The sequence below is a fragment of the Coregonus clupeaformis genome, chromosome 12, assembly GCF_020615455.1.
Source record: "Coregonus clupeaformis isolate EN_2021a chromosome 12, ASM2061545v1, whole genome shotgun sequence".
NCBI lineage: Eukaryota > Metazoa > Chordata > Actinopteri > Salmoniformes > Salmonidae > Coregonus > Coregonus clupeaformis.
Genome location: NC_059203.1, coordinates 12,374,267 through 12,400,990, shown reverse-complemented (window position 1 = coordinate 12,400,990; position 26,724 = coordinate 12,374,267). Strand labels below are relative to the sequence as shown.

General features: G+C 43.9%; 1 protein-coding gene across 5 annotated transcripts in view; it reads left to right on the top strand.

Moving 5' to 3' along the window:
• LOC121577710 (intermediate filament family orphan 2-like) overlaps positions 1-26,702 on the top strand; it is a 62,309-nt gene extending 35,607 nt beyond the window's left edge. The window contains exons 2-9 of one of the 5 annotated variants that reach the window (XM_041891526.2): positions 5,540-5,600; positions 17,413-17,469; positions 17,795-17,890; positions 20,325-20,495; positions 20,871-21,019; positions 21,810-21,966; positions 22,266-22,364; positions 25,251-26,702. In XM_041891526.2, coding sequence (XP_041747460.1) covers positions 5,540-5,600; positions 17,413-17,469; positions 17,795-17,890; positions 20,325-20,495; positions 20,871-21,019; positions 21,810-21,966; positions 22,266-22,364; positions 25,251-25,484 — 1,024 coding nt within the window. In that variant the 3' untranslated portion in view covers positions 25,485-26,702. Of the gene's footprint in view, positions 1-5,539; positions 5,601-17,412; positions 17,470-17,794; positions 17,891-20,324; positions 20,496-20,870; positions 21,020-21,779; positions 21,967-22,265; positions 22,365-25,250 lie in introns of all 5 variants that reach the window. The other 4 variants (XM_041891524.1, XM_041891525.2, XM_041891528.1 and 1 more) reach the window with 4 other exon arrangements.
• The last annotated feature ends 22 nt before the right edge of the window (positions 26,703-26,724 follow it).

Here is a 26,724-nt window from a genome sequence, read left to right as displayed (position 1 = left end):
TGTTATGGCAAGCCTAATTATTTTATTTAAGCTTTATTTAACTAGGCAAGTCAGTTAAGAACAAATTCTTATTTACAATGACGGTCTACCAAAAGGCAGAAGGCCTCCTGCAGGGACAGGGGCTGGGATTAAAAATAAAAATATAGGACAAAACACACATCACGACAAGAGACAACACTACATAAAGAGAGACCTAAGACAACGACATACCATGGCAGCAACACATGACAACACAGCATGGTAGCAACACAACATGACAACAACATGGTAGCAACACAACATGGCAGCAGCACAACATGGTAGCAGCACAAAACATGGTACAAACATTATTGGGCACAGACAACAGCATAAAGGGCAAGAAGGTAGAGACAATAATACATCACGCGAAGCAGCCACAACTCTCAGTAAGAGTGTCCATGATTAAGTCTTTGAATGAAGAGATGGAGATAAAACTGTCCAGTTTGCGAACTGAAAAGAGCAGCGACCAAGGGATGTGTGTGCTTTGGGGACCTTTAACAGAATGTGACTGGCAAAACGGTGTTGTATGTGGAGGATGAGGGCTGCAGTAGGTATATCAGATATGGAGGATTATGGCCTAAGAGGGTTTTATAAATAAGCATCAATGTCAAGGGTGTGTATATTCTTTGTTGTGTGTTTTCTATGTTTCGATCTATTATGTGTAGATCTATGTTGGCCGGTGTGGTTACCAATCAGAGGCAGCTGTAGCTCGTTGTCTCTGATTGGGGATCATACTTAGGCAGCTTATTGGCACTAGTGAGTTGTGGGATCTTGTTCCGTGTAAGGTATGTTGTATGTTCTACCTTGGACTTCACGTTTCGCTTCCTTTGTTGTTTTGCCGTGGTGTTTAATAGTTTAATAAACATGTACGTATATCACGCTGCGCCTTGGTCTGACCCGTCATTCAACGAACGTGACAGAAGATCCCACCAAACGAGGACCAAGCAGCGTGCCCAGGCGGAGCGAATAGCCATGTCACAGGTGGGCAAATTGTGGTGATGGGTAGAGATATTTGCGGGGAGAGGACCATGGGCTAAGGTAGATGCCCAGGCAGGAGAGGAGCAACGGCAACACGGAGGAGGCCGGTCGAGGAGGAAGCCCGAGAAGCAGCCCCAATCAATTTTTTTGGGGGCACACGGGGTGGTTGGCGGAGCCTAGGGTTAGAGCAGAGCCAACTCCCCGGACTCACGCAAGGAAGCGTATGACTGGGCAGGCTCCGTGTTATGCGGAGCTACGTACTGTGTCGCCAGTGCGCCGGCACAGTCCTGTACGTCCTGTGCTTGCACCACGCACGTGCCGTGCGAAGATGGGCATCCAGCCAGGACGGGGTGTGCCGGCTCAACGCTCCTGATCTCCAGTACACCTCCTCGGTCCCGCATATCCTGCGCCAGTTCTACGAACTGTATCGCCAGTGCGCGTGCACAGCCCAGTGCGTCCTGTGCCAGCGCCCCGCACGTGTAGTGCGAAAGTGGGCAGCCAGCCAGGACGGGTTGTGCCAGCTCTCCACTCCAGACCTCCAGTCCGCCTTCACAGTCCGGTCCAGCCCGTTCCTGCTCCTCGCACCAAGCCAGTGGTGCGCGTCGCCAGTCCGGCCCGGCCTGTTACTGCTCCTCGCACCAATCCAGTGGTGCGCATCGCCAGCCCTGCGCGGCCTGTTCCTGCTCCTCACACCAAGCCAGTGGTGCGCGTCGTCAGTCCGGCCCGGCCTGTTCCTGCTCCTCGCAACAAGCCAGTGGTGCGCGTCGCCAGCCCGGCCAGGCCTGTTCCTGCTCCTCGCACCAAGCCAGTGGTGCGCGTCGCCAGCCCGGCCCGGCCTGTACTGTTATTTTATTTTGCTCTATATTGCTCTTTTTTTCTCAACACTTTTTAGTTGTTGTTGTTTTATTTTACTTTTTTATTTAAAAATTATTGAGAAGAGCGTGGGGCCTAGGATCGAGCCTTGGGGTACTCCCTTGGTGACAGGCAGTGGCTGAGACAGCAGATGTTCTGACTTTATACACTGCACTCTTTGAGAGAGGTAGTAAACAAACCAGGCCAAAGACCCTTCAGAGACACCAGTACTCCTTAGCCGGCCCACAAGAATGGAATGGTTTACCGTATCAAAAGCTTTGGCCAAGTCAATAAAAATAGCAGCACAACATTGCTTAGAATCAAGGGCAATAGTGATATCATTTAGGACCTTTAAGGTTGCAGTGACACATCCATAACCAGAGCAGAAACCAGATTGCTTACCAGAGAGAATTCTATAGATATCAAGAAAGCCAGTCAGCTGGTTATTGAATTCAGGAATATAGCATATCCATACATAAAAAAGTTCAGGAATAAAAATGTGCTTAACAAGTTGCATAATAAGTTGCATGGACTCACTCTGTGTGCAATAATAGTGTTTAACATGATTTTTGAATGACTACCTCATCTCTGCACCCCACACAAAATATATGTAAGGTCCCTCAGTCAAGTAGTGAATTTCAAACACAGATTAAATCACAAAGACCAGGGAGGTTTTCCAGTGCCTCACAAAGAAGGGCACCTAGTGGTAGATGTGTTTAAAAAAAAACAAAACAGACATTGAATATCCCTTTGAGCATGGTGAAGTAATCAGTACACTTTGGATGGTGTATCAATCAATACACCTAGTCACTACAAAGATACAGGCGTCCTTCCTAACTCAGTTGCCGGAGAAGATGGAATCCACTCAGGGATTTCACCACTCAGGGATGGTGACTTTAAAACAGTTACAGAGTTTAATATCTGTGATAGGAGAAAACTTAGGATGGATCAACAACATTGTAGTTATTCCACAATACTAACTTAAATTACAGAGTGAAAATATTGAATATTGTACAGAATACAAATATTCCAAAACATGCATCCTGTGCAATAAGGCACTAAAGTAAAACTGCAAATAAGTGTACTTTTTGTCCTAAAAATGTTTGGGGCAAATTCAACACAACACATCACTTAGTACCACTCTTTATATTTTCAAGCATGTTGGTTGCTGCATCATGTTATGGGTATGCTTGTCATCGGCAAGGACTAGGGAGTTTCTTAGGATAAAAATAAATGGAATAGAGCTAAGCACAGCCAAAATCCTAGAGGAAAACCTGGTTCAGTCTGCTTTCCAACAGACACTGGGAGACAAATTCACCTTTCAGCAAGACAAAAACCTCAAACACTAGGCCAAATATGCTTACCAAGACGACATGGAATGTTCCTGATTGGCCTAGTTACAGTTTTGATTTAAATCGACTTGAAAATCTATGGCAAGACTTAGAAATGGCTGTCTAGCAATGAGCTAAACCAACTTGACAGAGCTTTATTTTTTTATTTTTTGAATAATGTGCAAATATTGTTCAACGCTCTTAGAGACTTACCCAGAAAGACTCACATCGGTAATTGCTGCCAAAGGTGATTCTAAAATGTTTTGACTCAGGGGTGTGAATACTTATATAAATGAGATATTTCTGTATTTCATTTTAAATAAATGTGCAAAAATGTCTATAAACATGTTTTCACTTTGTTATTATCGGGTATTGTGTGTAGATGGGTGAAATTGTTTTTATTGATTTAATCCATTTTGAATTCAGGCTGTAACACAGCAAAATTTGGAAAAAGTCTAGCGGTATGAATACTTTCTGAAGGCACTGTAGATTGTAAGTGATGAGGAGCACATACAGACGCTGTGACAGACTGTTTTCCTCTGTCTGCAGAGGGTGGATGTGATGCAGTTGTGAACTCCAATGACCTTTGTGTTACTTGGGAAACATCCTGCTCTTGGACACAGTAAAGCAGCAGTTCCAGCATTTTTAGAACAACACTTCAATCACATGTGAGTTGGAGTCCGCCCAGCCAGGGATACTTCTCTCTTGCTAATAAGACAGTGTCGCCTACATTTAGTGGATTCCGAAAAGCAACAAAGCGAGGTTTGTCAGATAAAGACACTCTAGTGATGTATTGTATGTTGTTTACTCTACATTCAATAGCGAATTCTAGAAAAATAGCTTTTAGAGCAAGCGAGGAGATCTGAAAAAAGTATTTCACTATGTGGTGGAATTATTTTTACTTGAGTATTTCTGTCTCTGGTCCTGTTGCTATGGTGAGGGCATGGCCAGACAAAATGTGCCAGCATTCTTTGGTGTTTTGGTCACATCCCCCACCCCGTCTCACATTGGTGGAGCGAGGCGTGAGAGTTAGCCGACGGAAGGGATAGGGGGGAAATTACCATATTATTTTTTCATAGCCCATTAAGTGGTTTAGTCACATTTGCTGTCTGATACTGTGGCTTACCTCATACTGATGAATGACTTTACTGTCCATTCTTTAACTTTCCACTCTGTTTAGGGAATCATGCAGTGCCTCAGTATGTCCTCTTTTTCTATCCTTAGACAATTTAGCAGTCAGAGTCTAGTTTGGAGATACTGACCATGCCTGTGCTATAACTGCCTGTTATGTCATGTGAATGTAATAGAGGCTAAAAGTGGCTTATAACCCAGTGCGGCACTATTTATATTTCTACACCAGTCTACTGGCATGCTGTGGTAACCAAGAAGAGTGATATGACCTGTCAACTGAGAGACAAATTCCCTACTAACCATAGGCTATGAGTAACGGTTGGGACTGTGAGAGAGTCAGCTAGTTCATATACTCTCATATTTATCATGGTCTCGTCTGACTATTCCTGTAAGGAGTTGGTTTAAACAAACAATAACTCTGAAGATTTTCTTGAGTAACCACATTCATATTTCTGACTAGTTAAATATTTTAAAATCTTTAATACAATGGTATTAATCTCTTTAGAGTTCAGATATACTGACATTCATTTTAAAGTTCTTGCCCAAGCTGTAGCAACAATAGATACAACACATGCTCAGTTATTCCCCTTCTGTGAATAGGATGGAAGGAATGTTTATTCAGTTGATGTTAGCCACTGAATCCCATGTAATGATGAGACTCTGGTAGATAGATGCCGTTTTAAGCTGCCAAGACATTATATCAATTGAGACATGCTGTCAACGTCATGGAATCTCTTTTGTAAACCTACAACAGAGGTGCAATCTGGAGGAACCTCAAGCAATTTGTAGCAAAGACTTACTGATCATTTGTTTTTCTAGGGGATATACATACAGTATATTGTATGGAACCTCCTGTCCTTGGTTGTAATCAAAGACACAGTGGGAAGTGTATAGGGCAGTAGTGGGAGACAGAGTTCAGGTTACAGTGAAGGTTAAGGTCAAGGCTGGGACGGGGAGACACCGACCATATAATGTCTTTACTAACTGTGACATTCTGTTCACACTGATATACCTCAAAGGCCTATATGGCTTATTAAACAATACTAAGGCTAGTTGAGAGCTCCATGAACACGGTTATGCCTAACATTTTTAGAAGCATTAGGCCAGAACATTGACACTGTTTGACGTCTATGTTTGAACATTAGTCATGAAGATTAGGCTACTTTGTATTTCAAATGTAAGTAAATGTAAGTGCAGTTAACTGACCCTCCATGTGTTATGTGTTGTAGATGGGAAGAGGAGCTAAACAGACGAGAGCAGCTGGAGTCCTTGGTGGAATCCATGCAGGAGGTGAGTAGACATAAACCATAAATTCACCTTCATCATAAAATAAATGTACCTTCACCATTACATCATTTCACCTTCATCTCAACATCCAATTGTACTTTATTCACTACCGTATAATGCCTTTCAGATGGTTGTCATAAAGACATAGAAAATCTAAGCCCCAAAGCTGCTGAAAACAGATACATCCTTTGAATCAGGGCAATTCCACCGTAACGGAATTGCGCTGAGACTCACTTGGGCTGAGATATTTCACTTAAAATGTATGCCAAACAAAAAACATTGATTTCAAAGTTTAACAAACCATACAACTCTATGCAAAATGACTATTTTAAACAATTTACACAGAACATTTTACAAAAACACATTTACTGGAAGAATTGTGCAGATGCAAAGTTTGGTAACAGAATTTTTGTAAAATGTCCCTCCGTTTTTTTACGTGTCTACGTTTGGCAAAAACTCTGTTAAATGTCTGCTCTGAATTAAGATTCAACGATGTCTGCAGAAAGAATGGTGTGTCAGCTATGACATGACACATTGACTTTGAAAAAATCTATTTTGGTTATTGAACTACAGTAAGTGAAGTGGATTTACACCCGATAACGGAATTGCGGTAACGGAATTTCTCATGGGTCCCTGATCTGGAAAACACAGAAATTGATAATTATGGATATGAATGTCATCCTCTTCATGGTGATGTATACTAAATAGGTACACTAAGGTACAAACATGCAATATCCTCCTTTGCATATTTGGGTATTATTCTACACACTGGCAATTATTTTAATGAGCTCTGCCCCCAGCCAAGACCAAATTTGGTTAGTCTGGACCGGACCAAATCTGAACCAATCATAGTCTATGTTTCACAAATTTGGACATCAAAGTACAACAAGAACAGTAGAGCTCAGGGGCCTCATTTATCAATGGTGTATGGACACAAACAAATACTCTGAACCTTGCATGCTCCAGTTTTCCCGCAAAGGTTGGTAGTTATCCATTTTGAACATGAAGGGAAAGTGCACATATCTCCACTCAAATCTCAAACCATGCGTGTGCACAACTTCTACAAGGTTGATCAACTCTATTGCAAGCACATAGGCTTATTGTTCGTTTGGGGGAAATGGGAGGTGTTTGATGCACAGTAATTATGATAGTGAGAAGCTAATAAAAACATTAAAATGTAGGCCTAATGATAAAACAGATGCATTTGCTGATGGTAAGGAGATCGAATAGCAACATGTCGTCTAATACAGTATGTTTATTTTACTTTTATTATATAGGCCTGAATCATAATCACATTGCAGGATGTGTCTCCTTTGCTGACATAATTGGTTTAAATAATTCCGTCTACACAACAAATGTTCATTCGCTTATTCAGTAGTGAAGCATGCTCTAAAGTAAATAGACCAGTAGCCTTGACAGTAGCCTATGTGACAGTATAGGTAGGCTCCAGTATTGCTGTACGATAGGATTAGGAGCGCGAAAATCATAGCCTAGCCTATTTAATTTCAGAGCCTATACCAAGGCAGGAGATAGAAACACAATCATGTATTGATAAACATAATATTGAACAACAATTAGTATTTTACATAGAAGTGTGGGCTGCAGCATTTACTTTTAAATTGTTAGAGAGGACAATCAGTCTTGCAGAATGCGCGGACAGTGTTTGGCACTCACTAGGCTGCATGCATTTTTAGTTTGGAAAAGTCACATTGTGCCCACACATCTAAAGAAATGTGATCAAATTTGCCATTGCACTTTCTTTTAGGAACTATCATGGCTCAGTTCCAACATCTCCAAATTATACAGCAAATAAGGTAGTTTTTGTTACCATAAAAGGTGAATGGAGGGCGTTTTCTAGGTGGGTTTGTAGCGCTCGTTCACGACCGCATAAATATATTGTAATGAAACGGGCTGGTTCATAAAGGAAAAAGAGATAGACACCAGATGTGCAGGGCAGAACACAGGTTCATTCCTAAAGTGGGCAATTGTTCAGGCCACAGCCCACGCCACTAAATTCCGAACGTACACAAATACACAATGTAAAGTTAAGTGGCAGACTCATAGGAGCAGATCAAGACCCCAAATCGAAAAAAAGAGAGATGAGACAGTAGCCCCTATTTATGCATTTCAAAATCCAGCGGGATTACCCATCATACCCCCCAGTGAAGCCAGTGTGTTTTGGGCTACTGGGCTGCCTGTGCTTGCACCGTTATGGGGAGTGAAGGCCGTCGCCGCCGGAGACAGCTGCTGGGATGGCACAACGACCAAGGGAGCAGCCGGGACGACCGGTGGAGTTTCGGCAAGCTTGGAGGAAGACGGAGGGACAGCCCTGGCCCCCCGCTGGCCCTCCCAAAGGTGACATCCCCACTGTGGGCCCCCCGACAGCCTCAAAACGCCCGAAGCTATGTCCAACTGAGCCCCACAGTTTTTCAAAAAGTCCATTCCCAGTATACAGGAGTCCTGCACCGCTGCTACCCACAACAGACACCCCACAGTTCATCCCCACCCCCCCCACAGTGACAGACAGCTGACCCTTCCCTAACATGGGGGCTAGCTCCCCCGTGACAGTCCACAGCGGGACAAGGGTCGGCTCCACCCGCACCCCAACAGGTAGTATGCCAGGGTTACTGTAGAGCCCGTGTCGACCAGGGCAGAACATTCCACACCCTCTACCTTGACGATGACATTGCAGAAGTCCCCCCATGGTGGTACGTCCCACCACAACAACCGGACTAGGAAACGCGGCGGCAGCTACACCCTGGGGGAGCAGGTCCTCACCCTCTTCTGCTTACTGTGGGTTCGGGGACGGGGGGGCCCGCGCTGACCCCTGCGCAAGAACCCGCTGTAATTTCCCTGGTGAAGGGAGAATCTGCCACACTCCTTCTGAATGTGGCCAGGCTGGCCACAACCCCAGCAGACAATGGGAGTTGAGCTGACACTGCGACGTTGCCTGGAGCCATTCTCAATGACAAGCGAAGCAGTCTTGACTAAATAGCCCAACTCGTTCAATCCACAGCATGTTGGGCTGCGCGTCGCTGCCGAAACGGCCCCCCAATGTCTCCACTAGCGCACCGTAGTCGCCCCTCTCATCCGGGGCTAGCGTTAGCAGGCATTCCGACGCCTCCTCTGCCAGGCTCAGGGCAAGCTGTAACGCTTTCGTCTTGTCAGACCACCTCCCGGCTCTAGCCAACAACTCGAATTGACTTCCCATTTACCTTGTCCATTGAACTTCGGTAGTTTAGCCGCTACCGTGGCTAATGGCAATAGGGCGCTGCCATCTTTGTTTACATAAGCAGGCCCAGCCATTTCCGCACCTGGTGACGTTGACATCCCCATCACCGTGACATCTGCTCTGGTCGAGCGGTGCGAAGGAAACCCCGCCAGTTCTGCCATCTTGCTGACTGACAATTTAACTTCCGCCATGTGGCTCTCCAGCTCCTCTACAGCAGTCACCACCTGACCCTGTAAAGTTAAGTGGCAGACTCATAGGAGCAGATCAAGAGCCTGAATCGAAAAAAAAATAGTGATGAGACAGTAGCCCCTATTTATGCATTTCAAAACCCCGCGGGATTACCCATCATACCCCCCCAACCTATCCGTCTGTCCTGGCATATTTAACCCCTGCTAGCACCCATGAGAAAGATAACACACCCACGAACACAGAATACAATACCGGGTCATTACAATAATATGGCTCTGCTATATCAATGAAAACATGCGTATATGTTGCGTGCGCCAGTTTGATAAATCCCAATAATTTGTGACACATGCAAATCCTAGAATCTCCAGGACGCCAGAATTCAGTAAGACATTTACACATGGTTGATAAATGAGGCCCCAGTTGAGTACAGCACAGAACAGTAGAGTAGTGTCAGGGTTTCCCCTATAAACCGTTGCTGCCACTCCCATAAATATGATATATACAGTACCAGTCAAAAGTTTGGAAACACCTACTCATTCCAGTGTTTTTCTTTATTTGTACTATTTTCTACATTGTAGAATAATAGTGAAGACATCACAACTATGAAATAACACATACAGTTGAAGTCGGAAGTTTACATACACTTAGGTTGGAGTCATTAAAACTCGTTTTTCAACCACTCCACACATTTCTTGTTAACAAACTACAGTTTTGGCAAGTTGGTTAGGACATCTACTTTGTGCATGACACAAGTAACTTTTCCAACAATTGTTTACAGACAGATTATTTCACTTATAATTCACTGTATCACAATTCCAGTGGGTCAGAAGTTTACATACACTAAGTTGACTGTGCCTTTAAAGCTTGGAAAATTCCAGAAAATGATGTCATGGCTTTAGAAGCTTCTGATAGGCTAACTGACATCATTTGAGTCAATTGGAGGTGTACCTGTGTATGTATTTCAAGGCCTACCTTCAAACTCAGTGCCTCTTTGCTTGACATCATGGGAAAATCAAATGAAATCAGCCAAGACCTCCACAAGTCGGGTTCATCCTTGGGTGCAATTTCTAAACGCCTGAAGGTACCACGTTCATGTGTACAAACAATAGTACGCAAGTATAAACAACATGGGACCACGCAGCCGTCATACCGCTCAGGAAGGAGACGCGTTCTGTCTCCTAGAGATGAATGTACTTTGGTGCGAAAAGTGCAAATCAATCCCAGAACAATAGCAAAGGACATTGTGAAGATGCTGGAGGAAATGGGTACAAAAGTATCTATATCCACAGTAAAACGAGTCCTATATCGACATAACCTAAAAGGCTGCTCAGCAAGGAAGAAGCCACTGCTCCAAAACCGCCATAAAAAAGCCAGACTACGGGTTTGCAACTGCACATGGGGACAAAGATCATACTTTTTGGAGAAATGTCCTCTGGTCTGATGAAACAAAAATAGAACTGTTTGGTCATAATGACCATCGTTATGTTTGGAGGAAAAAGGGGGGAGGGCTTGCAAAATGAAGAACACCATCCCAACCGTGAAGGACAGGGGTGGCAGCATCAGGCTGTGAGGGTGCTTTACTGCAGGAGGGACTGGTGCACTTCACAGAATAGATTGCATCATGAGGAAGGAAAATGATGTGGATATATTGAAGCAACATCTCAATACATCAGTCAGGAAGTTAAAGCTTGGTCGTAAATGGGTCTTCCAAATGGACAATGACCCCAAGCATACTTCCAAAGTTGTGGCAAAATGGCTTAAGGACAACAAAGTCAAGGTATTGGAGTGGCCATCACAAAGCCCTGACCTCAATTCTATAGAAAATGTGTGGGCAGAACTGAAAACTCATATGCGAGCAAGGAGGCCTACAAATCTGACTCAGTTACACCAGCTCTGTCAGGAGGAATGGGACAAAATTCACCCAACTTATTGTGGGAAGCTTGTGGAAGGCTACCCGAAACGTTTGACCCAAGTTAAACAATTTAATGGCAATGCTACCAAATACTAATTTAGTGTATGTCAACTTCTGACCCACTGGGAATGTGATGAAAGAAATAAAAGCTGAAATAAATCATTCTCTCTACTATTATTCTGACATTTCATATTCTTAAAATAAAGTGGTGATCCTAACTGACCTAAGACAGGGAATTTTTTCATAGGATTAAATGTCAGGAATTGTGAAAAACTGAGTTTAAATGTATTTGGCTAAGGTGTATGTAAACTTCCGACTTCAACTGTATGGAATCATGTAGTAACCAAAAAAGTGTTAAACAAATCAAAATATATTTCATATTTGAGATTCATCAAATTATCCACCCTTTGCCTTGATGGCAGCTTTGCACACTCTTGGCATTCTCTCAACCAGCTTCATGAGGTAGTCACCTGGAATGCATTTCAATTAACAGGTGTGCCTTGTTAAAAGTTAATTTGTGGAATTTCTTTCCTTCTTAATGTGTTTGAGCCAATCAGTTGTGTTGTGACAAGGTAGGGGTGGTATACAGAAGATAGCCCTATTTGGTAAAAGACCAAGTCCATATTATGGCAAGAACAGCTCAAATAAGCAAAGAGAAATGACAGTCCATCATTACTTTAAGACATGATGGTCAGTCAATCTGGAACATTTCAATAACTTTGAAAGTTTCTTCAAGTGCAGTCGCAAAAACCATCAAGCGCTATGATGAAACTGGCTCTCTTGAGGACCGCCACAGGAAAGGAAGATCCAGAGTTACCTCTGCTGCAGAGGATAAGTTCTTTAGAGTTAACTGCACCTCAGGTTGCAACCCAAATAAATGCTTCACAGAGTTCAAGTAACAGACACATCTCAACATTAACTGTTCAAATCAAATCAAATCAAATCAAATTTTATTGGTCACATGCGCCGAATACAACAGGTGCAGACATTACAGTGAAATGCTTACTTACAGCCCTTAACCAACAGTGCATTTATTTTAAACAAAAAAGTAAGAATAAAACAACAACAAAAAAGTGTTGAGAAAAAAAGAGCAGAAGTAAAATAAAGTGACAGTAGGGAGGCTATATATACAGTAAAATAAAGTGACAGTAGGGAGGCTATATATACAGGGGGGTACCGTTGCATAGTCAATGTGCGGGGGCACCGGCTAGTTGAGGTAGTTGAGGTAATATGTACAGTGGGGAAAAAAAGTATTTAGTCAGCCACCAATTGTGCAAGTTCTCCCACTAAAAAAGATGAGAGAGGCCTGTAATTTTCATCATAGGTACACGTCAACTATGACAGACAAAATGAGAAAAAAATATGCAGAAAATCACATTGTATGATTTTTAATGAATTTATTTGCAAATTATGGTGGAAAATAAGTATTTGGTCAATAACAAAAGTTTCTCAATACTTTGTTATATACCCTTTGTTGGCAATGACACAGGTCAAACGTTTTCTGTAAGTCTTCACAAGATTTTCACACCTGTTGCTGGTATTTTGGCCCATTCCTCCATGCAGATCTCCTCTAGAGCAGTGATGTTTTGGGGCTGTCGCTGGGCAACACGGACTTTCAACTCCCTCCAAAGATTTTCTATGGGGTTGAGATCTGGAGACTGGCTAGGCCACTCCAGGACCTTGAAATGCTTCTTACGAAGCCACTCCTTCGTTGCCCGGGTGGTGTGTTTGGGATCATTGTCATGATGAAAGACCCAGCCACGTTTCATCTTCAATGCCCTTGCTGATGGAAGGAGGTTTTCACTCAAAATCTCACGATACATGGCCCCATTCATTCTTTCCTTTACACGGATCAGTCGTCCTGGTCCCTTTGCAGAAAAAACAGCCCCAAAGCATGATGTTTCCACCCCTTGCTTCACAGTAGGTATGGTGTTCTTTGGATGCAACTCAGCATTCTTTGTCCTCCAAACACGACGAGGTTGAGTTTTTACCAAAAAGTTATATTTTGGTTTCATCTGACCATATGACATTCTCCCAATCCTCTTCTGGATCATCCAAATGCACTCTAGCAAACTTCAGACGGGCCTGGACATGTACTGGCTTAAGCAGGGGGACACGTCTTCACTGCAGGATTTGAGTCCCTGGCGGCGTAGTGTGTTACTGATGGTAGGCTTTGTTACTTTGGTCCCAGCTCTCTGCAGGTCATTCACTAGGTCCCCCGTGTGGTTCTGGGATTTTTGCTCACCATTCTTGTGATCATTTTGACCCCACGGGGTGAGATCTTGCGTGGAGCCCCAGATCGAGGGAGATTATCAGTGGTTTTGTATGTCTTCCATTTCCTAATAATTGCTCCCACAGTTGATTTCTTCAAACCAAGCTGCTTACCTATTGCAGATTCAGTCTTCCCAGCCTGGTGCAGGTCTACAATTTTGTTTCTGGTGTCCTTTGACAGCTCTTTGGTCTTGGCCATAGTGGAGTTTGGAGTGTGACTGTTTGAGGTTGTGGACAGGTGTCTTTTATACTGATAACAAGTTCAAACAGGTGCCATTAATACAGGTAACGAGTGGAGGACAGAGGAGCCTCTTAAAGAAGAAGTTACAGGTCTGTGAGAGCCAGAAATCTTGCTTGTTTGTAGGTGATCAAATACTTATTTTCCTCCATAATTTGTAAATAAATTCATTAAACATCCTACAATGTGATTTTCTGGATTTTTTTTCCTCAATTTGTCTGTCATAGTTGACGTGTACCAATGATGAAAATTACAGGCCTCTCTCATCTTTTTAAGTGGGAGAACTTGCACAATTGGTGGCTGACTAAATACTTTTTTTCCCCACTGTACATGTGGGTAGAGTTAAAGTGACTATGCATAAATACTTAACAGAGTAGCAGCAGCGTAAAAAGGATGGGGTGGGGGGCAGTGCAAATAGTCCGGGTAGCCATGATTAGCTGTTCAGGAGTCTTATGGCTTGGGGGTAGAAGCTGTTGAGAAGTCTTTTGGACCTAGACTTGGCACTCCGGTACCGCTTGCCGTGCGGTAGCAGAGAGAACAGTCTATGACTAGGGTGGCTGGAGTCTTTGACAATTTTGAGGGCCTTCCTCTGACACCGCCTGGTATAGAGGTCCTGGATGGCAGGGAGCTTTGCCCCAGTGATGTACTGGGCCGTACGCACTACCCTCTGTAGTGCCTTGCGGTCAGAGGCCAAGCAGTTGCCATACCAGGCGGTGATGCAACCAGTCAGGATGCTCTCGATGGTGCAGCTGTAGAATTTTTTGAGGATCTGAGGACCCATGCCAAATCTTTTTAGTCTCCTGAGGGGGAATAGGCTTTGTCGTGCCCTCTTCACGACTGTCTTGGTGTGTTTGGACCATGATAGTTCGTTGGTGATGTGGACACCAAGGAACTTGAAGCTCTCAACCTGTTCCACTACAGCCCCGTCGATGAGAATGGGGGCAACTGCGTGAATCAGGCCTTCATGGTCGAATTGCTGCAAAGAAACCACTACTAAAGGACACCAATAATAAGAAGAGATTGCTTGGGCCAAGAAACACGTGCAATGGACATTAGACCGATGGAAATCTGTCCTTTGGTCTGATGTGTCCAAATTTGAGATTTTTGGTTTCAACCGCCGTGTCTTTGTGAGGCGCGGTGTGGGTGAACGGATGACCTTCGCATGTGTAGTTCCCACCGCGAAGCATGGAGGAGGAGGTGTAATGGTTTGGGGGTGCTTTGCTGGTGACACTGTCAGTGATTTATTTAGAATTCAAGGCACACTTAACCAGCATGGCTACCACAGCATTCTGCAGCGGTATGCCATCCCATCTGGTTTGTGCTTAGTGGGACTATCATTTGTTTTTCAACAGGACAAGGACCCAAAACACACCTCCAGTCTGTGTAAGGGCTATTTGACGAAGAAGGAGAGTGATGGAGTGCTGCATCAGATGACCTGGCCTCCACAATCACCCGACCTCTAACCAATTGAGATGGTTTGAGATGAGTTGGACCTCAGAGTGAAGGAAAAGCAGCCAACAAGTGCTCAGCATATGTGGGAACTCCTTCAAGACTGTTGGAAAAGCATTCCTCATAAAGATGGTTGAGAGAATGCAAAGAGTGTGCAAAGCTGTCATCAAGGCAAAGGGTACTACTTTGAAGAATCTCAAATATAAAATATATTTTGATTTGTTTTAACACTTTTTTGGTTACTACATGATTCCATATGTGTTATTGTTGAAAATAGTAAAAATAAAGAAAAACCCTTGAATGAGGAGGCGTGTCCAAACTTTAGACTTGTACTGTATATATACAGTGCCTTCGGAAAGTATTCAGACCACTTGACCTTTTCCAGATTTTGTTACGTTACAGCCTTATTCTAAAATGGATTAAATAAAAATAAATCCTCAGCAATCTACACACAATACCTCATAATGACACAGCAAAATAGTTTTTTAGACATTTTTACAAATGTATAAAAAAATAAAAACAGAAATACCTTATTTACGTAAGTATTCAAACACTTTGCAATGAGACTCGAAAATCCTGTGGGAAATTCTATTGATTAGACATGATTTGGAAATGGACACTCCTGTCTATATAAGGTTAAACAGTTGACAGTGCATGTCAGAGCAAAAACCAAGCCATGAGGTAGAAGGAATTGTCCGTAGAGCTCCGAGACAGGATTGTGTCGAGGCACAGATCTGGGGAAGGGTACCAAAACATGTCTACAGTTTTGAAGGTCCCCAAGAACACAGTGGCCTCCATGATTCTTAAATGCAAGAGGTTTGGAACCACCAAGGCTCTTCCTAGAGCTGGCTGCCCGGCCAAACTGAGCAATCAGGGGAGAAGGGCCTTTGTCAGGGAGGTGACCAAGAACCCGATGGTCACTCTGACAAAGCTCCAGAGTACCTCTGTGGAGATGGGAGAACCTTCCAGAAGGACAACCATCTCTGCAGCACTCCACCAATCAGGCCTTTATGGTAGAGTGGCCAGACGGAAGCCACTCCTCAGTAAAAGGCATATGACAGCCCGCTTGGAGTTTGACAAAAGGCACCTAAAGACTCTCAGACCATGAGAAACAAGATTCTCTGGTCTGATGAAACCTAGATTGAACTCTTTGGCCTGAATGCCAAGCGTCACGTCTGGAGGAAACCTGGCACCATCCCTACGGTGAAGCATGGTGGTGGCAGCATCATGCTGTGGAGATGTTTTTCAGCGACTGGGAGACTAGTCAGGATCGAGGCAAAGATGAAAGGAGCAAAGTACAGAGAGATACTTGATGAAAACCTGCTCCAGAGTGCTCAGGACCTCAGACTGGGGCTAAGGTTCACCTTCCAACAGGACAATGACCCTAAGCACACAGCCAAGACAATGCAGGAGTGGCTTCGGGACAAGTCTCTGAATGTCCTTGAGTGGCCCAGCCAGAGCCCGGACTTGAACCCGATCGAACATATCTGGAGAGACCAGAAAATAGCTGTGCAGCAATGCTCCCCATCCAGAAGAATGGGAGAAACTCCCCTAATACAGGTGTGCCAAGCTTGTAGCGTCATACCCAAGAAGACTGGATGCTGTAATCACTACCAAAGGTGCTTCAACAAAGTACTGAGTAAAGGGCCTGAATACTTATGTAAATGTGATATTTCAGTTTTTATTTGTAATACATTTGCAAAAATTTCTAAAAGCCTGTTTTTGCTTTGCCATTAAGGAGGATTGTGTGTAGATTAATGATGGAAAAAAACAATATAATCAATTTTTGAATAAGGCTGTAACGTAACAAAATGAGGAAAAAGTCAAGGTGTCTGAATACTTTTAGAAAAAATATAGACTCTTAGCTTTAATTTGACATCCAATTTGACATGCTCCTATGAACTTCACATGTTGGTGCTCATGGATCATTTTACGTGGAAATGACCATCACTTACTGTACCTGCCACCATCCTTCATTTCTTATGGTTTGTTCATATCTATAATGTCTTGAGCAGGTGTGTGTCAACAGAATTTGGCCCGAGATAGTCAGGTAGTAGGGCTGGGAATTGCCAGGGACCTCACGATACGATATTATCACGATTCTTAGGTGCCAATACGATACGTATTGTGATTCTTATGATTCTCACGATTCTATATGCATTGCGATTTGATACTGTGATACTGTCAAAAATTATATCTCGATATGTAACTGTATACATTTTTTCCCCAATCACTATCAGGTAGATGTATGTCAGATGTATTTCAGAAAACCTACATAGACCCTGGTGACCTGGATGGCCCCCATAGCAAACCTAGATATCAGTGTCTCACCACTATTCCACGTGTCTCATCGTTACATCAGTTTACAGTATCATGGCCCAAGCAGGCACCATGCTCCCTATACCACATCAAAAGCCTCAGCAGGTTACAGTACAGTAGCAATCCCCCCTTTCTCTGCACCACCAGCAACAGACAAATCGATCAATGGCAGCATATGTGTTTGTGTTGGATTATGGGTCAGCAGAACGCTGGAGGAGAGGAGACTTCCCTGGGGGGCTCTAACCTCTCTGAGGTAAAACAGGTAGATATTGTTTAGCATGGAAGTGAAACAGGAATACTGCATTTTAATAGTAATTTAACAAATAATATCAGTTGATTATGTAGTGTGATTTACTCTGTATGTAGTCCCCTTGGGCATCTACTGTAATGTCCATAATCCATCTTTACTACTTATCCCACTGCATACTGTACAAATATAGATTGGGGCCATATTCAATAACATGCTTTCTCTAATATTGTAAATAAGAAAGTGTGTTGGTATTTTGCTGCATGTCTTTGAGTGTATGTGGTTGGGGCATGTGTTTGAATTATGCAAATCTGTGCATGTGTGTGTGGTGTGTATTCAGAGTGCCCAGGAGTCAGAGGAGATCCAGGATGAACTGAATGAGAAGGTGGAGAGGCTGAAGGCTGAGCTGGTGGTCTTTAAGAGCCTTATGAGTGATGTGAGTATAGTATATACACCCTCACACTCCACTGCAGCACACTGTCACAGACTGACAGATACCGCAGTCATATCCCTGCTAAAATGATGACAATTACGTTGAGTATACAAAACATGCTCTTTCCATGACATAGACTGACCAGGTAAATCCAGGTGAAAGCTTGATCCCTTATTGTTTTCACTTAAAATCCACTCAGTCAATGTGGGGGAGGAGACAGCTTAAAGAAGGATATTTTTGCCTTGAGACAATTGAGACATGGATTGTGTATGTATGTGTGCCATTCAGAGGGTGAAGACAAAAAATGTAAGTGCCTTTGAGCGGGGTATGGTAGTAGGTGCCAGGCCGCGCACCGGTTTGTGTCAAGAACTGCAACGCTGCTGGGTTTTTCACGCTCAACAGTTTCCCGTGTGTATCAAGAATGGTCCACCACCCAAAGGCCATCCAGCCAACTTGACACAACTGTTGGAAGCATTGGAGTCAACATGGGCCAGCATCCCTGTGGAACGCTTTCGACACTTTGTAGAGTCCATGACCCAACGAATTGAGGCTGTTCTGAGGGCAAAAAGGGGGGTGGGGGGGTTCAACTCAGTATTAGGAAGGTGTTCTTAATATTTGGTATACTCAGTGTATATTCTCAACAATACAACAGCAGTGGTTGTATTGACAGTCATATTGTTTTTTATAGGGGATGATAGATGTTGTCAGTCATACCGTAGAGGTCGTCAGGGCTTCATTCATCATCCTGAACACACTCAGAGACTGGGCTCCTGGACAGGCTAGTAGATTCACACCCCTCCTTGTTTGGATTTTTACCCAGCAGTGGAAACATATTCTGCCACAAACGGCATTTCAGACAGGCATTAATTAATTAAATGGCACAGTGATCAGATAGGACGGTTTTCATAAACACACAGTAGATCAACAGGACTTTGCGCTGTGTCTGCAGCAACTTATTAGTCCCATGGAGCTTGGCTCTAGTGTGACGGCTGTAATATAATGCAGCTGGCCCAGGCTTAGCTTGTGTTTGGTCAGGAATGAAAACACAAAATTAGCAGGGAGTCATTTGGATTTCCGTTGAAACCATTCTAGCTTGGCTCCCTCTCTTATTGACTTCTCTGTTTGACTGCCCATGTCGGTTAGTGGCTTTATGGGTAATAGCAGCTTCCTCGTCATGGCACAACTACCTGTAGTCAGAGAAGAGAGGATACATGCAGTACAGTAGTAGATCTATCCGGCAACACAGTGTGTCTAACCTGATAGATCTCCAGGGTAGTGAACAGTGTGATTTGGGACGTGTCCTTAGAATAAGTGTACTTTGTCGTTGCTCATTATTAAGGGCGGTCGACGTCTGAGTTCCAAATATGTCAGGAGATCTCAATATGTCAGGAGGGATCTGGATATGAAAGTAAGAGATACCTCTATTCCAGCATTCCCACTCCCCTTTACCCTATAATCAAAATACTAGCCTTCCCCTTGTAGACAGTTTAGTATAGAATTGTTTGGTCATAATAGCATATTAGACTAATTGTAAGTTATTGAGTGACAAAAAGAAGCATGGGATGCAGCAGCGATCAAATTCATTTTGGAGTTTCATTTGGACCTTCACAGAGATGTTGCATGATGTGTTATTGACCCAGACTGACTGGATGTGGGTTTCTGCTGGGTCTGCAATTGAACAAGTGTATACTTTAATACTGCTGCATCCATGCAGGGCTGGCTCTAGCCTTTTGGGGACCCCAAGAGAGATTTGGTTGGTGGGCATGCAATTTCACGCAATTCTCCAGATTTTGCCATAGGATACATTTTTGCAGTTTTATAACACATTTTATACAATTCTACTCATTTTGTGGTGGGGCAGAGATACATTTTTGCAGTTTTAAAGCTAATTTCCCGCAATTCTACACATTTTGCCATGACTTATGCCATGTTAATGATATCAGAATGAGAGTGACTAACAAAATCAATGGGGGCCCCCTGAAGGTCAGGGCCCCTGGGCACGTGCCCTATGTGCCCGGTTGGTATTCGGCCATGGTTACTACAAGTTTAGATAACTGGTTAGACTGATTTACCAATCTAAGAATTGTTAGGTGACATGGCTAATTGAGTGACTGTCAGTGACTGACAAAAGAAGAGAAAAACTGCTGATGCACAACCACATTTCGAACTTGCACCTTGTGTATTCTGCTATTCTAACTCGACTAAGGGGGCCCTAAGCAACCGCTTATGTTGCTAATGGCTGGAGCCGGCCCTGTGCATATTGCCAATCACAGATAGCCAGTCATGGATGAACTCAGCATGTGACTTATGTTATTCATATCTGTCCGATAGCTTTAAAAAGCGTTCAGACATTTGTTGAGTATAGTAAGTAGAGGTTTTGGTTGGGTGATTCTCTGCTTCACAGCCAACAACACAGACCCCTCTCCTTCCTCTCCAGCAAATGTCCGACTTGGACACTAAGATCCAGGAGAAAGCCATGCGGGTGGACATGGACATCTGCCGGCGCATTGACATCACCGCCAAACTGTGTGACGTGGCTCAGCAGTGCAACTCAGAGGACATGTCAAAGATGTTCAACGTCAGCCCGGCCAGGTCGCTACCAGAGAGGGTGTGTATCTATCTATACGTTAGGCCTCACTCTGGAACAGCTAATGGTGTACTGCTGCTACACTCTCTTCTACATAGGCAGACACACTGCCACTAACACAATACTCATTGACCCCTCCTCCATACACACACAAACACAGTCGCTGCTCAGCGGTGAACTGCTGATGCTGTGACTTTCTGCACTGCACACAAGGTTATCACATTGTGCAGACAGTGCTGGCTAAAGTCCAACTATGAATCCAACCAGAAACAGACCAGAGGCTTTTTAGGTGGTGCATGGTACTGCCTAAATTACTAATTAGACAAACTGCCTCAAGTTCTGCATTGATGCAGTCAGTAAGTAATCTGGTCGTGTGTGTGTGTGTGTGTGTTCCAGGGTGCCATGGCGTGCTGCAGGACGAAGGAGCGCAGGCCTGTGTCTGACGAGGACAGCTCTGAGATGGATGCAGACCCCAGCACCAGTACCTCAGAGGAGGAGGTCCCTCTCAACATTACTGATGAAATGAAACGCATGCTCAACCAGCTGTGAGTCAGCATTCACACACACACACACACACACACACACACACACACACACACACACACACACACACACACACACACACACACACACACACACACACACACACACACACATATACACATATACACATATACACACACACACACACTCTCTAGAGCTATTCAGGAAGAAAAGAGCTCCCCCCCACACACACACACCAGTGGTGCATTGTAATCCTATCATGTTGTCCTTTGCTCCCATCTAGTGTTAATTCAGAGTCCTGCATTCATTATTTTTTCGGTAGTTAATTTCCTGTGCTATATTTAGGGCCACCAAATGATAAATGAGAACATTAAATCAAAGAATATGTCTTCATTGTGTATATGAATTCCTCAGTGGTTATAAGTCTAATTTGTATTAAACTAAATCTTCTGTCACTGTCTCAAGTCTTTCTCAAACACTGTATGTAGTCTATGTTTTCCTGCATGTCTTCTCTACGTTTTCCTGCATGCACTCTATGTATCTTTCTTCCTTCTCTGTGTTTGAACCTCTTGTGAATGTGGTGCCTGTTGTTTCTCCTATTTTCCTCCCTCTCTCTCGCTCTCTCTCTCCTTTCCTCCCTCCCTCTCTCCTTTCCTCCCTCCCTCTCTCCTTTCCTCCCTCTCTCTCTCCTTTCCTCCCTCTCTCTCTTTTCCTCCCTCTCGCTCTCTCCTTTCCTCCCTCTCTCTCTCCTTTCCTCCCTCTCTCTCTTTTCCTCCCTCTCTCTGTCTCTGTCCCCCATAGAAATTGTTCAGATGATAATTTTGTTGCCAGGAGGGAGACGTTTGACATTGATGACGACTGTGACAGCCTGACATGGGAAGAGAACGACGAGACCCTCTTGCTATGGGAGGACTTCAGCAACTACAACATACAACCCGGTGCCATCCCTGCGACAAACTGCACAGCCAACAGCAACACAGAGGAGCCTGTAAGTCGGAATAGATACCATACAGTAAATGTCAAGGACACATATGTACAGGACAATGCATAAACATTTCAATTACCACTACCTACTGATAAACTAATGGGCAAGGGTACAGGAGGGCATTGAGGAGTCTTTCACCTCCCAAACTTCCCATCCATTCATATTCAGCAAAGTGAAATGTTTGCAGTAAAATAACTTATTTTCATTTTGAAATCCTGCCTATTGTTCTGCTCTCAGTTGAGAAATGCAATATCCCAACAGAGTGTTAGCTAATCCTCTTTGCCTTCTTTGCTTCCTCCCAGGTCTCTCAAGATGGAAGCCTGGGCAGCCTCATAGATGAGACAGAATCACTATTTAAGACCAGAGAGCAGGAGTACCAGGAGACCATTGGCGCGATTGAGGTGAACAGGCGGTGTCTGTGGGGATGTGTGTGTGTATGCACCTGCTTACGTGCCTGTGTGTGTATACACTACCGTTCAAAAGTTTGGGGTCACTTAGAAATGTCCTTGTTTTCCATGAAAACATACATGAAATGAGTTTGAATTGGAAATATAGCTAAATGAATAGGAAATGTAGTCATTGACAAAGTTAGAAATAATGATTTTTAATTGAAATAATAATTGTGTCCTTCAAACTTTGCTTTTGTCAAAGAATCCTCCATTTGCAGCAATTATAGCCTTGCAGACCTTTGGCATTCTAGTTGTCAATTTGTTGAGGTAATCTGAAGAGATTTCACCCCATGCTTCCAGAAGCACCTTCCACAAGTTGGATTGGCTTGATGGGCACTTCTTACGGACCATACGGTCAAGCTGCTCCCACAACAGCTCAATAGGGTTGAGATCCGGTGACTGTGCTGGCCATTCCATAATAGACAGAATACCAGCTGACTGCTTCTTCCCTAAATAGTTATTGCATAGTTTGGAGCTGTGCTTTGGGTCATTGTCCTCTTGTAGGAGGAAATTGGCTCCAATCAAGTGCCGTCCACAGGGTATGGTATGGCGTTGCAAAATGGAGTGATAGCCTTCCTTCTTCAAGATCCCTTTTACCACCACCAAAGCACCCCCAGACCATCACATTGCCTCCACCATGCTTGACAGATGGCATCAAGCACTCCTCCAGCATCTTTTTATTTGGTCTGCGTCTCACAAATGTTCTTCTTTGTGATCTAAACACCTCAAACTTCAATTTGTCTGTCCATAACACTTTTTTCCAATCTTCCTCTGTCCAGTGTCTGTGTTCTTTTGCCCATCTTAATCTTTTCTTTTTATTGGCCAGTCTGAAATATGGCTTTTTCTTTGTAACTCTGCCTAGAAGGTCAGCATCCCGGAGTCGCCTCTTCACTGTTGACGTTGAGACTGGTGTTTTGCGGGTACTATTTAATGAAGCTGCCAGTTGAGGACCTGTGAGGCATCTGTTTCTCAAAATAGACACTAATGTATTTGTCCTCTTGCTCAGTTGTGCACTGGGGCCTCCCACTCCTCTTTCTATTCTGGTTAGAGCCAGTTTGTGCTGTTCTGTGAAGGGAGTAGTACACAGCGTTGTACAAGATCTTCAGTTTCTTGGCAATAGCCTTCATTTCTCAGAACAAGAATAGACTGACGAGTTTCAGAAGAAAGTTATTTGTTTGTGGCCATTTTGAGCCTGTAATCAAACCCAAAATTGCTGATGCTCCAGATACTCAACTAGTCTCAAGAAGGCCAGTTTTATTGCTTCTTTAATTAGCAAAACAGTTTTCAGCTGTGCTAACATAATTTCAAAAGGGTTTTCTAATGATCAATTAGCCTTTTAAAATGATAAACTTGGATTAGCAAACACAACGTGCCATTGGAACACAGGACTGATGGTTGCTGATAATGGGCCTCTGTACGCCTATGTAGATATTCCATTAAAAATCAGCCGTTTCCAGGTACAATAGCCATTTACAACATTAACAATGTCTACACTGTATTTCTGATCAATTTGATGTTATTTTAATGGACAAAAATATTGCTTTTCTTTCGAAAACAAGGACATTTCTAAGTGACCCCAAACTTTTGAACGGTAGTGTATGTGTGTATGAGAGAGAGAAGGTGACAGAAAGAGAGGTAGGGGCCTACAGTTACAAAAATAGAGTGAGAATGAAATCCCCTGAGATTTATCTGCCTGTTAGAGATTGTCCTTGGGAAGATTTTCCTCTTATTGTATCTAATAGAAACACCTGTCAAGTAAAAGTACAGGGGAGGACGACTGCCTATGATTTGTTGGTTGTTTCGTCCCTCTCGCTGTTTGGTTTTGATTTGTGACTCGGGTGACGATTTGTCTGGCCAGAGTGATTCAGTCCCTGGCAGGGCTGACACCTGTCCCTGCTCAACATCACTGATGTCTCTTTCTCTCTCCTCCCTACCCTCTCTCTTCTGTCTTCCTTTCTCTCTCCTCCCTACTCTATCTCTTCTGTCTTCATTTCTCTCTCCTCCCTACCCTCTCTCTTCTGTCTTCATTTCTCTCTCCTCCCTACCCTCTCTCTTCTGTCTTCCTTTCTCTCTCCTCCCTACTCTCTCTCTCTTCTGTCTTCCTTTCTCTCTCCTCCCTACTCTCTCTCTTCTGTCTTCCTTTCTCTCTCCTCCCTACCCTCTCTCTTCTGTCTTCCTTTCTCTCTCCTCCCTACCCTCTCTCTTCTGTCTTCCTTTCTCTCTCCTCCCTACCCTCTCTCTTCTGTCTTCCTTTCTCTCTCCTCCCTACTCTCTCTCTCTTCTGTCTTCCTTTCTCTCTCCTCCCTACTCTCTCTCTTCTGTCTTCCTTTCTCTCTCCTCCCTACCCTCTCTCTTCTGTCTTCCTTTCTCTCTCCTCCCTACCCTCTCTCTTCTGTCTTCATTTCTCTCTCCTCCCTACCCTCTCTCTTCTGTCTTCCTTTCTCTCTCCTCCCTACTCTCTCTCTCTTCTGTCTTCCTTTCTCTCTCCTCCCTACTCTCTCTCTCTTCTGTCTTCCTTTCTCTCTCCTCCCTACCCTCTCTCTTCTGTCTTCCTTTCTCTCTCCTCCCTACCCTCTCTCTTCTGTCTTCCTTTCTCTCTCCTCCATACCCCTCTCTCTTCTGTCTTCCTTTCTCTCTCCTCCCTACCCTCTCTCTTCTGTTTTCCTTTCTCTCTCCTCCCTACCCTCTCTTTTCAGTCTTCCTTACTCTTTCCCCTTCTCTCTCTTTCTCTGGCTCCCTTTCACCTCTCCCCTCCTCTTCTCTCATCTCCTCTCTCTATCCATCTATCTCTCTCACTCTCTCCCTCCCTCTCCTCTTGCCCCTCTCTCTCCCTCTCAGATGGAGCTAGCCACAGCGAAGAGTGACATGAACAGACACCTGCATGAGTACATGGAGATGTGCAGCATGAAGCGTGGTCTGGACGTGCAGATGGAGACGTGCAGGAGGATGATCAAAGGGGGCAGGAACTCTCCCTCCGTCAGCTCGGTGGCCAGCAGCGACTCAGGGAACACTGACGAGATCCAGGACGAACTACTGGACAAGGACGGAGAGGCTGAGGTGCCAATCAGTTGATGGCCTGGCTCCACCCCCTTCCTTCCCTGCTCACTGACAGCTGCTCACAGAGCTCCACCCTGCTTGGGGGCTGACCCCAGTGTTCTGGCCTGTTTGGCATCTTTAGCCAAGGGGTATTGGTGGTCCTGATGGTCCTATGGGTCTGGCCCACTGTCCCAGGCCCAGAACTGGTGCTTATTGTCTCTGTTCTCACAGGAATGGAGGGGACGAGGTTCCTTTGCTTCACAAGTGTTTTAAGGCAGAGGTGGCACATACAATATAGTGTCTGAGCTGTGCTCTCTTTCTCAGTGCTGCACAGGAACATCCAGCAAAACAATCAACATGATCAAACCAGTCGTACTGGCTCACTATTAGCATAGTCTAAACAGTTACACTGTCACCATTATCATTCTGTTGGCCTGAGGCGAACAGTCCATTTGGTGAACAGGGAACAACATACACAACATTATTCACCAGTGAGAATATCTATCATTTTGAGTTTTTTTTATAATCACACAGAAAATCACAGATCAAGAGCAGTCACACTATTTTGTACTTGCATGTTCCCCATAGATGCAGATTGATCATTCACATATACTGTACATGCAAATGTCCAATTGAGGATTGAAATGTTCTCACCAAAGTGTCAAAGCTAAAAAATGTGACTGGACTCTACATGGTTACCAGTGTTGACTGGGGAACGGAGCACAGCCCTTTGCTGCAATAATGCATTGTTCACATTCTATGCAATTTAGCTAGCCTAATTTCAGGATGAACTTTAACCTTCATTACCCCTCTTTTCCCTCATGATTTGCCTTTTTAAGTTGGGCAGGTGTTTTATATCTGTCATTCAGAGTGCTCCTGTGTGTTCTCCAAAGTAGAAGAGCAATGGGAGGTGCAGATTTATCTCAAAGAAGGAAAATGTTGGAACAGTGACCCCCTAGTTTCCTTTGTCAAAGGCATACCTTCTCCCCCTATCCATGTTAATTTAGAGGCCGTAAACATTTAAAAGATTATCCAAAACAATATGGAACAAGGTGCCAGCAAATATGCTGTTTTCGATTTGTATTGCCTTATGCTGATTACTATCATACTAAGCTTTTCCCTTAAATGTATCTGTTATGATTGGTAGAACTAAGTTATTTATGGTCCCTTAGGCTACTCTTTGGTAAGTCCAAAGCAGTGGAGGCTGCTGAGGGGAGGACGGCTCATAATAATGGCTGGAACAGAGTGAATGGAATGGCATCAAACACATGGAAAC